Raw genomic sequence first — 12,291 nt, forward strand, 5'->3', positions numbered from 1 at the left:
TCTTGAGGCCAGGGCTCAGAATCCAGCTTTTTCTCCCCCTAGTCAGCTTCCCACTCTGCTGGGTTCCCCTGAAAGGAACTGTAAAAGCTGGCTTCTATTTTAACAGTGTGTTATGATTATCACACTTGATACAATGTGTTCCAATTACAAGAAATTGGAAATGCGGCACAATTGATTTTTTTCCCAAACTTTGCTCCAAGTAACAAGTATTTTAATAGATGTTAATAGGTTATCACTTTTTAAGTTTCTTGGTCAAATTAGTTTAGAAAACCCTGCATACTCCCCCCACTCTACTTTAGAAATCCATAAACGCGTATTATAATTGTAAAAGATCATGCCTGCAGTAAGGAAAGCTCTTCAACTCTGCTCACCTCGGCATTTCCCAAACTTATTTGACTACAGAATCTATTTTGAATTATTTTAACAACTAACGTGATGAATGTGCTGGGTGGGCAGTGCATGCTTAGCATTAACTTGGTTGGCTTCTTGGTAAAGTTTGTAAAAGCCCAATAGAAAATAAACCAAATTTGGTCACACCGTTTTAGAAAGGGCAGTTTCTTGGGTCTTAGGATCTCGGGCTGACTGTGGATGTAGGAGCAACGCCATCCCTTTTAACCAAGGGCTGGGGTGGGAAGCTCTGGGAGCTTAATGACACAACTCTCTTTAAGTGTTTTTAATTATCATTTTCAAGCCTTTTAAAAAATTATGATTATTTTTATTTTTGTTTCTAGGCATTCACAAGGCCAGAGTTCTCCAAAAGAGTATGATGTCTTCACAGGATATCCAAATAAGGTAGCTGGATGTCTTGATTTCGAAGTAACTGTGTATCTTTATTTCAGACTCATCCAAGTTGGTGGGTCTGAAGTCTGTCTGTGGCTGCTCGGTCCAGCCATCCGAACATGAAACTGTTAGTGATATTTTGAAGTCTTTGAGACAAAAGCCTAGCTCGCTAAAGAACTTGGTTCAGCAGAGAGACAGGGAGGTACAGCGAAGAGAGAATCAAAAGCCTGGAATTCGCTGCTGAGAATAAATGCTAGCTGCTCCCCGAGGTGATTTGTCTGTGCACTCCACTCTCTACAGATGTTAGAGCCTCTTTCTGAGCAAGGACCCGAGGTTCTTTGGTAGCACTTTGATATCCTGCTTGAATTCAATATGTGAAATGGAGGCGTCTCTCTGTGACTTGGAGCCCACAGCAGGCTTTGAAGTCTGATCCAATTTTTGCTGCCTACTATTTGATGTTGAAAGGATGAAATGAAGAAAATGTACAGTTTTTGCCAGTAACTCTGCTGAGCATATGTAAGATTAAAAAAACAAAATCCTTTGGATGATGTACTTAGAAATGTTAAGCAGATTAATACCTTCCTATAGGTTTTCCTTTTTCTTTCTTAGGGATAAACATTAAGTATAGGAGAAAATCAGCACATAGCTATTTTTATATTCTGGACTATAATTAATTGAAGAAGGGGCTAGGTTAATGTGTTCAGAGGAAAAAGTAAATGAATGAAGTAAAGGATGTCAAGACTTTGCTACTATTTGTCCCCAAGGAGAGCACCTCCATTCAACTGTAATGCGAGACCGTGGCAATGGACAACATGGCCCCAATATATTTAGCTTCCTCCCCATACGATCGGGGTCGAGGCCCCTTAATTAAATGGAAGCCATGTCCTTAAAGTTGTCTTATCAGTGGATAAAAATAACGTTTTTCTTACTGGGTCTTTCTGAAGCACTCAGTGTCTGGGACTGATTTGCTGTCTTCTCGGACATGCCATGCTGCTCCAGGTCGCCCAGGACTGAGTCCCTCGAGGGGAGCCCCTGCAAAACCTGGTAAGAAGAACAATTTGATTGAATGCTGCTTCTACCATTTGCCTGCCTGTGTACTTTTAGTGAGTTACTTGGGCAGTACTGTCTCGAAGGCGGGACTCAGATAGTAATATGAGCTAGTGTTAACACAAATTTCAGGTTTGGGAAGCCATGAAGACTGGAAGCTGTTTGCCACCTACCCATGCCATGTAAGTTTACTTTTCTGAGGGAAGAAAATGGATAGGAGATGCCATACTCTTCCTTTTAGTTGTAAGAATCTTACATTAAGAAACTGCTTAAAACGTCATTTTGTTAAAGGAGAGATAAACAGCTGACCAGCTTTTAGTGGAGCAGATTATTCAAGGTCAAAATCTAGGGCTTGGTAAAGAATATGGATTTAGTGAGTAGGTCTGCTCTCTTGGCAATATGGCCATTCTTCCAGCACAAATACAAACATCTTGCCACAGTCATTTGAGAAATAACTATTTCTGGCCCCTTTTCTAAATTATTTGGTACAGACTATGGCAGTGGTTCTCAACCTTTCTAATACCGCAACCCTTTAATACAGTTCCTCATGTTGTGGTGACCCCCAACCATAAAATTATTTTCGTTGCTACTTCATAACTGTAATTTTGCTACTGTTAATGAATCATAATATAAATATCTGTGTTTTCCGATGGTCTTAGGCTCTACAGCAGTGGTCGCGATCCACAGGTTGAGAACCGCTAGCAGGGTCACTTAAGGCCATCGGAAAACACAGATATTTACATTACGATTCATTAACAGTAGCAAAATTACAGTTATGAAGTAGCAACGAAAATAATTGTATGGTTGGGGGTCACCACAACATGAGGAACTGTATTAAAGGGTCGCGGCATTAGAAAGGTTGAGAACCACTTGGCTATGGTAAAAGTCATTTTGGGGGCTTATATGTGGCTAAAATCAGTACTTCTGGAAAATTAAATAGAAGCATGATTATCAGAAATATTTATGAACCAAAAGATACTCAGGACAATATAGACCATTCCAAAGAAAAAAACTTTTCAACTTAAAATACCAACTTACTGCCGGCCTTATTTATTTTTCTGAAATATGCAATAGTTTCTCAGGTCTGTCCAAATTGCTTCTTTGTCATTTTTTTTTCAGTGAGAAAGTAGTACTATATGAAGTGGGAAATGTATAAAAAAGTGTGAGGATATTCTGTCCACATGGGACTTAAACTTCTGAAGAAAGACAAGAGAGGATGAGTGTATCATAGCAGAACTTTTAAAATGGATATACAGAAAATGATAAATTTGTCAAAGGGAATATTTCCCCCATAGCCAGATTGCTCAGGAATAAGGCCAGCATGGGGTAGGAGTAGGATTAGTACAAAAAGAGGAAAATTTAGGGAAAATACATTGTGGTGGAACAAAATCCATTATGTAAGAGTTTAGTTGACGTTTTTCTCTATCCAAACAAACAATCTTTATCTTTTAATGGGGGTGTTTAGACCATTTACATTTAATGTGATTATTGGTATGTTTTGGTTTAAATATATCATCTTGCAATTTGTATTCTATTTGTTTCATTTTGACTGTTGTCTCTTTTGGCATTCTACTTTAAAATACATGTAACTTTGAAATACATGTGAAAAGAAAATTTTCAGGTATGGCTGATTAGTCAAAGGCACACATTCTGAGGTCAGACCTGCCTAGATTCAAACCTCTGCTCTCCTGTGTATGTTAATAAAGTTATGCAATTCCTTACCTTAGTACCTACACATGTAAAATGAAGGAAGTAGTAGTTTATAGCTGAGGGATTATACTGAGGAATAAATGAGCTAGTATACTAGTAAGTATAGGGCATAGCAAAATGTCTATGGTGTGGTAATTTTTGTTATTGATATTATGTAAATACAAAATTAATCTGTAAGTATTAATAATAAAGAATCAAGTACTTATTATAAAGCATTAACCCTTTGCACTCGCTTGCTTTTTTCTTGAGCTGCTACCGATGCTAACCGTGTCAAGTCACACTTGACATCCGAGTGCAAAAGGTTAAGATTTAGAGGGATAGTTCAAGGGGAGCTAACATATATTGTATTTGGTCTAAGTATTAAAGAGAACTTGTTGGATTACAGTTATTTTTCACAATCTTTAGGAAAGAAACCCATAAAGTCAAACTTACTGTTTCACATCTGACATGCTGTAAATGGCTCATATGCACTTTCCTGTCATTATTATTCCTTCCTTCCAACCTAGATGGTTTCTATTGAATTTGCCACCATTACCATTACTTCTCCTTATGCTCTAGTGGTCTTCCTACCTTCTTTATTTCCCTCCTTCAGTGTCTCTTATGCACATGTGCCTGAGGAGCTTTTCTAAAGCATACTCTGATCATCACATTCCCTTCCTTCATACTCTTCAGTGGCTCCCCATTGCCAACACTTGACTTTTGATGTATTGATGACAGCCATTCTGATAAATGTAAGGTGATATCTCATTGTGGCTTTAAGTTGATGATTAATGAATTTTTATATGTATATTGGCCATTTGTTTGTCCTCTTTGGAGAAATGTCTATTCAGGTCCCATTTTTTAAGCAGATTCTTTGTTATCTTGGTGTTAAGAACTCTAAGCTTCTTTGCATGACATTCAAGTCTGTATCTATTCTGGTCCCAATCTTATTTTCTAGTACTGCCTTCTACTGATCTCTTTCTCTCATTCTGTGCTTCAGAATATCCAAACTATTCTCTATTCTTCAAGCATGCCCAGTGTGTTCTTTTTCTCCTGTGTGACTTTGTTCATGCCCAACCGGTCCTTCTTCCCTGTTCACTCTCACAGTCCTCTCCATTCTTCAGAGTCCACAATGGCTCCCTCCTCGTGCCCTTTGACATTTCTTATAGTACTTATCACATCTTGCCTTGTACTATAGTTATTTTCATGCATATACCAGGTCCGGTGGGGTGTGGGAGGAGGCAGGGTTCAAGTAATCTGAAGTTAGTCAGGCCAGCTCTGCTCAGGGCAGACATGCAAAGAAGTGTTCAAATTGTGGGGCTTGGACAAAGGCTGTCATCAGCCACTTAGTCAGAGTCTCAGAAGTCTCTTAATTGGTCCATTTAAGCCTTACATAGGGGAGAAAAGCACAGCATACTCAGGAAGTGCATAATACAAATCACTTTGCCACTACTCCGAGCAGTGAAATTATTTAACTGGACTGACAGACATATACACAGATCTTACCTGATTTTACTGTGTAAAAATGTATTCCTCAGGCATTTGTTCTTCTATTTATTTATTCATTTATTTATTCAAGAAACAATTATTAACACTGAGTGCCAAGAATATTCTGGACCAGCACTTCTCAAACTATTTTGAAAGACCAGTTTGGGGTTTATTGTATTCATTTTCAATTTACATTCTGATACTTTTGTAACAATAAAAATGATTTACTAGATAGTCGCACACTAATGTGTTGTGTCAATATAAAATAGATCAAAACTTTTCTAAATTTCTTACTCTAAATTAAATTACTGTATATTTCTTTGCTCATCTTGTTGGGATTGATAACAAGTTGTGGCCTATAAGGTAGACCACGTCACTGTTCTAGGCATGGTGATACACCAAAAATTTCTCTTGCCCAGCTGGCATGGCTCAATGGTTGAGCATTGACCTATGAACCAGGAGGTCATGGTTTGATTCCCGGTCAGGGCACATGCCCAGGTTGCAGGCTCCATCCCCCCCCCCCACCCCCCCAGTGTGGGGCGTGCAGGAGGCAGCCGATTATTCTCTCTCATCATTGATATTTCTACCCCTCTTTCCCTCTCCGGAATCAATAAAAATATATTTTTTTAAATTCCTATCCTCACAGTGCTATGTTCTAGCAGAAGGAGGCAACACTAAACAATAAGCATAACATATAAGTTAGTTTCGGGCCGTGGTCAGCAAACTGCGGCTCGCGAGCCACATGCGGCTCTTTGGCCCCTTGAGTGTGGCTCTTCCACAAAATACCATGGCCTGGGCGAGACTATTTTGAAGAAGTGGTGTTAGAAGAAGTTTAAGTTTAAAAAATTTGGCTCTCAAAAGAAATTTCTTTTTTTTTTTATTTTTAATATATTCCATTGATTCTTCTACAGAGAAGAAGGGAGAGGGACAGATAGTCAGAAACACCGATGAGAGAGAAACATCCACCAGCTGCCTCCTACACACCCCCCACTGGGGATGCGCCCGCAACCAAGGCACATGCCCCTGACTGGAATCGAACCTGGGACCCCTCAGTCCGCAGTCCAACGCTCTATCCACTGAGCCAAACCGGTTTCGGCTCAAAAGAAATTTCAATCGTTGTACTGTTGATATTTGGCTCTGTTGACTAATGAGTTTGCCGACCACTGGTTTAGGGGATGGTAGAAGAGTGAAGTGTTGTTATAGGGGAGAAAATAGAGCAAGAAAGATTAGGAGTGGCCGAAGTGCGGAAGACAGGGTGGGGGTGGTTTACATGGCTTCATTGAGAAGCTAGAAGGTGGTGAGCTAGTTAATCATGTGGATGTCTAGGACAAGAGCATGACGGGCAGAGGGAACAGCCATGGCAAAGGCTCCGAGGAGAGAACGTGTGTGGAATACACGAGGATCAGAAAGAAAGACAGCGTGATTAGGGCTGAAAAGGCAAGGAAGAAAGTGGTAGGAGGTGAGGAGCCAGATGATGCAGGTCCGTGTTTCTCAGTGTCCTGATGCAGCAGGTCTGGCTGGCTCCTGAGATTCTGCGACACCAGTGAGCTTCCGGGTGGTGCTGATATTGTTGATCTGAGGTCGGCGTTTTGAGTAATAAGGGTAAACTCAGTGAAATGGGGAGCCACTGAGCATTTCAGCAGGCGAGTGATGTGACCTGAATTATGTTTTAAAATGATTACTGCAGTTACTGGGTTAAGTGTAGACTAAAACATCATCAATAAATGATAAGTGTATAAGTCGCATTGTCCAGGTAGCTGAAACTTTCTAAAACCTACGACTCCCTTTCATACTAAGAATACCCAACACAATTCTTGTTCTTAGTTATCTCAGGACATGATCATTAACAATTAACACACTGGGCTATACTGCAGAGAGATCCTTAAATGTGATTGTTACATGGGACCACCTACCCTTGAATTAAATGACCCTCAACCATTATGATTTTTAGTTAAAGTGCCTGATTATTTTTACTTTCTTCTCTCTCAACACAAAGCTGATGTTCTTTGCTATTATTAATGTGCTCAATTTTTGTAACATACTTTCCTTCCCCTTCTCTCTTTTTCTCTTTTGCTGTGTCTAAAATACAGGCTTTCAACATTTTTCTGCAGGTAAAAAAATTATGGATCTGAGTAGGGTAACTGAGGGAATCCCTCTGAGTAAAAGAAAGGAAACTGCCACAAAAGTACTACATGCCTACTTTTGACACATGTTAGGTACCCTACCTCCATTTTCTTTTTTTTAACTTTTAAAAAATTTTTTTAAATTATCTTTATTGTTGAAAGTATTACAGATGTGCCCTTTTTTCCCTATTGACCCCCACCCCCCCCCCACCCCCGCTCCTCCTAGGCCTTGATCACACTGTGGTCTGTGTCCATGGACTATGCACATATGCATACAAGTTTCCCGGTTAATCTCTCCACACCCCACCTCTCATCCCAGCCTTCCCTCTGAGATTCCACAGTTTGTTCCATGCTCTGTATCTCTGGATCTATTTTGTTCATCAGTTTATTTTGTTCGTTAGATTCCACATCTGAGTGAGATCACGTGATACTTCTCTTTCTCTGACTGGCTTATTTCGCTGAGCATCATACTCTCCAGGTCCCTCCATGCTGTCTTAGAGGGTAAGAGATCCTTCTTTTTCACAGCCGCACAGTATCTATTTTCTTAGTGTAAAGTACACAAGCTTTAGTGTAACTTTGTGACCTGCTTGTTCAAAGACTTCCATTTCCTGCCCTGGGTGTCCTGTGATACCTCACCGGAGGAAGGCAGTTCTGCCCTTGGGTATCGTCCCGCCTACAGGTGCATAAATTATTTCTATTTCTTTTTGTAAGTAGAAGTCATTGCACGTACTAAGACTAACTTTAATTATAACGCATCTTAAAGATGGAGCGTGGTACATTTTTAGGGAGCTGAGGAGCAAACTGTCCTATACCAGCCTCCGGAGGGGGCCCAGTGGGCATGCAGAGCGTTGGGTTATGGTAGAGCCACAGAGCACCTAGTGTCAGACCTGCCCGGGCCGTCCACCCCACTGCTGAGCAAACCACACACACTTTCTCCCAGCTGCTTCTCTAACGCCATCAACGCCATTATTTGCCTTTACCTTTCTTAATGCTCGTTAATAAATTCTGTTGATTTTGGCATAAGTTCAACTATCAGAAGGCTAACTTGAGCTGTTTTATCCTTGGAACTCTTAATCCTTAGAGTCACCAAACATCTCAATTTTTCTGGAACTGAAGAATTTTCCAAGATGTGGGATTTTCAGTGCTAACTCCAGGGCAGTCTCAGGCAAACTGGGACAAGTTGGTCACCCTGTCATAATCCTGGAAGTTGAACTCGCATCGGGAGGGACTGTTTTTTAAAAATTAGATCACTATGTCAGGCAAGACCAAGCCTTGGCTAGTGCTACAGAAATCGCCTCCCACTGGCTGCCTGTGTGTGGAAGGGGTTGCGAGAAGTTTGCCAAACAGCAACCAGTGGGATCATAAAGGGCTCAGCTGTCGCCCACTTGACAGGGAGAGCATGTTCCTCCTGCGGAGCTCAAAGGCAACATTTTTCCTGTTGGGAAAGCACATGGAACCCAAATCCTACACGAGGGAGCACTCCTGGGCCTCTCTGCCTCGCACCCAGTGCCTTAGGGAAGGCCACACACGGACCTCCAGGCTGCTGTTGTGGCCTCACGCATGGATAGTCTCTGGGGCTCTGAGTCCCCCTCTTTTCTGCTCCCACTGGGCTGAGGCATCTTTCCTTCTTGCCTACATGCCATGAGATGCACCGTAAACCAGGGAGTGAATTGGTAGTGAGCCTGGGAAAGCCTCAGCCTTGGGACTGTTCTCGGTGAGATGGTGAGATGGTGAGATGGTAATTACAGGCATAGATTTCTTTCCTTTAGCATGGGGAGGTGGAAACACGCCTTGTCAAAGGATCTTTTTAGATCTGGTGGTTCTCAAACTTCAGTGGTTGTCAGGCACAGACTGCTGGGCCCATGCCATAGTTACCGAGTTTGCGGGAGCAGGGGGGAGGGGGGAGGATTTGCATTTTTATCAGGTGCCCAGGAGATACCATGCTGCCGATCTGGGGACCACCCTTTGAGAAGCTCTGATCTAGACACCCCCCTATCTCGATGATATTACATTGAATCAGAAAAAGGGAACTTTATATAGCTAGCTTTCTATTCGTTCGTTCGTTCATTCTTTCATTCATTCAACAAACAGTTATTGAGCACCTACTACAGGCCAGGAAGTGAAATAAGACACTTAACAGACTAATGCAATTCAAAAATCTTGGTCTTTGCAGCTGTTAAAGCAGATTTGGTAACAACACACTGAGTGTCCTTATTTATGTCATGTGGTCTTATTTAAATCCTCAGGAAGTTGTCAAGAACAAATTGTACATGTAGGTACTTGTAACTTTGCTGTAGAGGAAGAAGAAGGAAGTGTTCCAGACTCTGTGTCTCAATTTCTACAATTATTAGGAATTATTACCCTTAAAAGATATTTCTGTTTTATAAACTCTACCGCCTCTGCCCACCTCCTGCAAAGCAAAATTGCTCTAAATCCCACCAGATCTGAATATTTGCACGTATCTCTAATATCTATGTCATTACAGTAATGTTTGTTCCTTGGCTTTTTGCAAAGGGCTTTAGGCAAGGCCAGCATAACGAGTGTACAATTTGAGCCTACGGACCTGCGGGCAGAGGATGGAAGGAGAGAGAGGAGGGATTATAGCTCTTCTAATCCCAAATTTAATCTCTAATTTAGTCCTGTTTATATGGATCATACACCTTTCCTATTTTGCTTAAAAGATTTTTCTAATTGTTACTAGGTCTGGGTTTTGGGTTTGTTTGTTTTGCTTTGCTTTATTTTGTAATTTGGAGACTGTGAACAGCGTACTTCGGACATTGATTGCAGTTACAGCCATTTACCTTAACCGAGACCTCGGTGCAACACTGTGACTTTCTAAAGGAACTCGGCAGGATACCTACCAAGAGGGAAAGACTCATTTTGGTGCCCTGCTTTCCCTGAGATTTGAGGATCTGGAAGATAAGAAGGGAGGCTGTCCACATAGGTTGGCACAGTATCTACTCCTCAGCCAGCTGAGGCAGTGGGACTCTGACCCTATTGGAGGAGTTGAGGCTGGAGAGGAAGGTGGCCACAGCTGGGAGAGTTGCTGGTTAGAAGCCATGGAGGTCATTTGTCAGCCATCATTCCTGAGGCCACATCCCTCCGGGAAAGACTTGTGACTGTTCTCATTCCTGGAACTTATTAAAGCATATTACAAAGTTGGAGAGTTTTTGGACATTATTCTGCTTAGATTGTTACTTGCAAACATGTGAGGAAAGTACAGCAGGAACTTTTCTGGTGCTTTCCTGAGTGCATTGGGTCAGGATGCACTTTTTGTGATGCTGAGTGAGATTCTGGCATTGACCCAGGACATCAGGAGTGCAGCTGCCAAACAATGCAAGGTGCGGGGGTGGGGATGTGTGAGTCAAGTTAGGGTACTTGGCTTCCAGAATTGAATGTTGATGGCATGACTGTGAAACGTGCCAAGAGTAATTTTATTTTTAAATTCTTTTCTTGCTTGATTATTTGAAACAGCACACACTCTATAGACTACCCTGTTAACCTTAGCTGCCTAGTTAAGAGTCCTAGTTTCATTTCAAAGGATTCTTTTCAACTTTAACATACAGTTGTATAATGGTAGGAGCAGAGTGATTGTTCTCTTTACCTTTGCTTGTTTTCCAAGATAGGGAGTAATAAATTTTTAAGTGTTTTTCTTTCTTTTTAAGTTAATAGACTATATTAACTTTTAGTAGTTTTGGGTTTTAAAAAATTTGAGCAGAAAGTAGAGTTTCCATATACTCCCTTACCTCATCCCCTCCCCCCAGTTTTCCATATTATTAATATCTTGCATTAATGTGGCTCATTTGTTACCATATTGATATATTATTAATAACTAAAGTCCATAATTCACACTAGGGTTTAACAGCATTATAGTCTGTGAGTTTTGACAAATATGTAATGGCATGTATCCACCATTGCAGTATTAAACAGAATCGTTCCATTTGCCTAAAAATACTCTGGCTCCATATTTTCATCCCTTCTTCAGCCCTTCCCTCCCCCTGAGCTCCTGGCGACTGCTGTTTTTGGTTTTGGTTTTGGTTTTGGTTTTTACCATCTTCATAGTTTTGCATGTTCCAGGATGTCAGAGAGGTGAAATCAGACAGTATATGGCTGTTTCAGATTGGCTTCTTTCAGTTAGCAATAGGCCTTTAAGGTTCTTCTATATCTTTGCATATCTTGGTGGTTCTTCTATATCTTTGCATATCTTGGTAGTTCTTTTTTTTTTTTTAATTACTGAAAATAACCCATTGTATGGATGTACCACATTTTGTTTACCTATTCACCTACTGAAGGACATCTTGGTTGCTTCCCAGTTTTGGCAATTATGAATAAAACTTTTATAAACATTTGTGTGCGGGTTTTAGTGTATGCATAAGTTTTCAACTTTGAGTAAATACCAAAAAGTGTGATTGCTCGATTATATGGTAAGACTATGTTTAGTTTTATAAGAAACTGCCAAATGGCCCTTTAAGTGGCTCTACCATTTTTATTTCCCACCAGCAAAGTATGAGAGTTCCTGTTGATCCTGATCCTCACGGCATTTGCTATTGTCAGTGTTTTGGATTTTTGCCATTTTAATGGGTGTGTTGATATCTCATTGTTGTTTTAATTTGCATTTCCCTGATGATGTATAATGTGGAGCATCTTTTCATATGCTTATTTGCCATCTGTGTATCTTCTTTGCTGAAGTGTATGTTTAGATCTTTTGCCCATTTTAAAATTGTGTTAGTTTTCTTACTTTGGAGATTTAAGAGCTCTTCGAATATTTTGGATACCAGTCTTTTGTCAGATATACGTTTTGCAAATATTTCTCCTAGTGTAGGCTTTTTAAATATTCTCTCAACAAAGTGTCTTTTGTAGAGCAGTAATTAATTTTTTACTTATATATTCAGGGAGAAAATGTTTTAAAATAAGCCTGACACCCATCTTATCCTACCACTTACTTCCTATCCAAGAAAGTGAGAACAGGCTGAGAGGAACAAGTTAATGGGTTGTTCAGTCGTTGAACACATGAAAATTGTGACATGAGCATGTTCCCTAAATTAAGTGTAATTAGTTTTAAGTGTTACAGGGAGGCAAGATAGACAGTCCAGAATTAAATGGGGGGAGGGGGAGGGCTTGCTTATATGACTATGTGCAGAACCATAGTTAAACTTTTCTCCCA

The 12,291-nt window shown here is 40.6% G+C and overlaps 1 protein-coding gene across 1 annotated transcript in view; it reads left to right on the forward strand.

Moving 5' to 3' along the window:
* Window positions 1-12,291, forward strand: part of MYO3B (myosin IIIB) — a 357,251-nt gene that overhangs the window by 276,191 nt on the left and 68,769 nt on the right. Inside the window, exons 29-30 of the mRNA XM_054723043.1 lie at window positions 732-792; window positions 1,725-1,824. Of these exons, the coding sequence (XP_054579018.1) occupies window positions 732-792; window positions 1,725-1,824 (161 nt within the window). The remainder of the gene's footprint in view (window positions 1-731; window positions 793-1,724; window positions 1,825-12,291) is intronic.

This window comes from Eptesicus fuscus, chromosome 11 (assembly GCF_027574615.1).
Source record: "Eptesicus fuscus isolate TK198812 chromosome 11, DD_ASM_mEF_20220401, whole genome shotgun sequence".
Taxonomy (NCBI): Eukaryota; Metazoa; Chordata; class Mammalia; order Chiroptera; family Vespertilionidae; genus Eptesicus; species Eptesicus fuscus.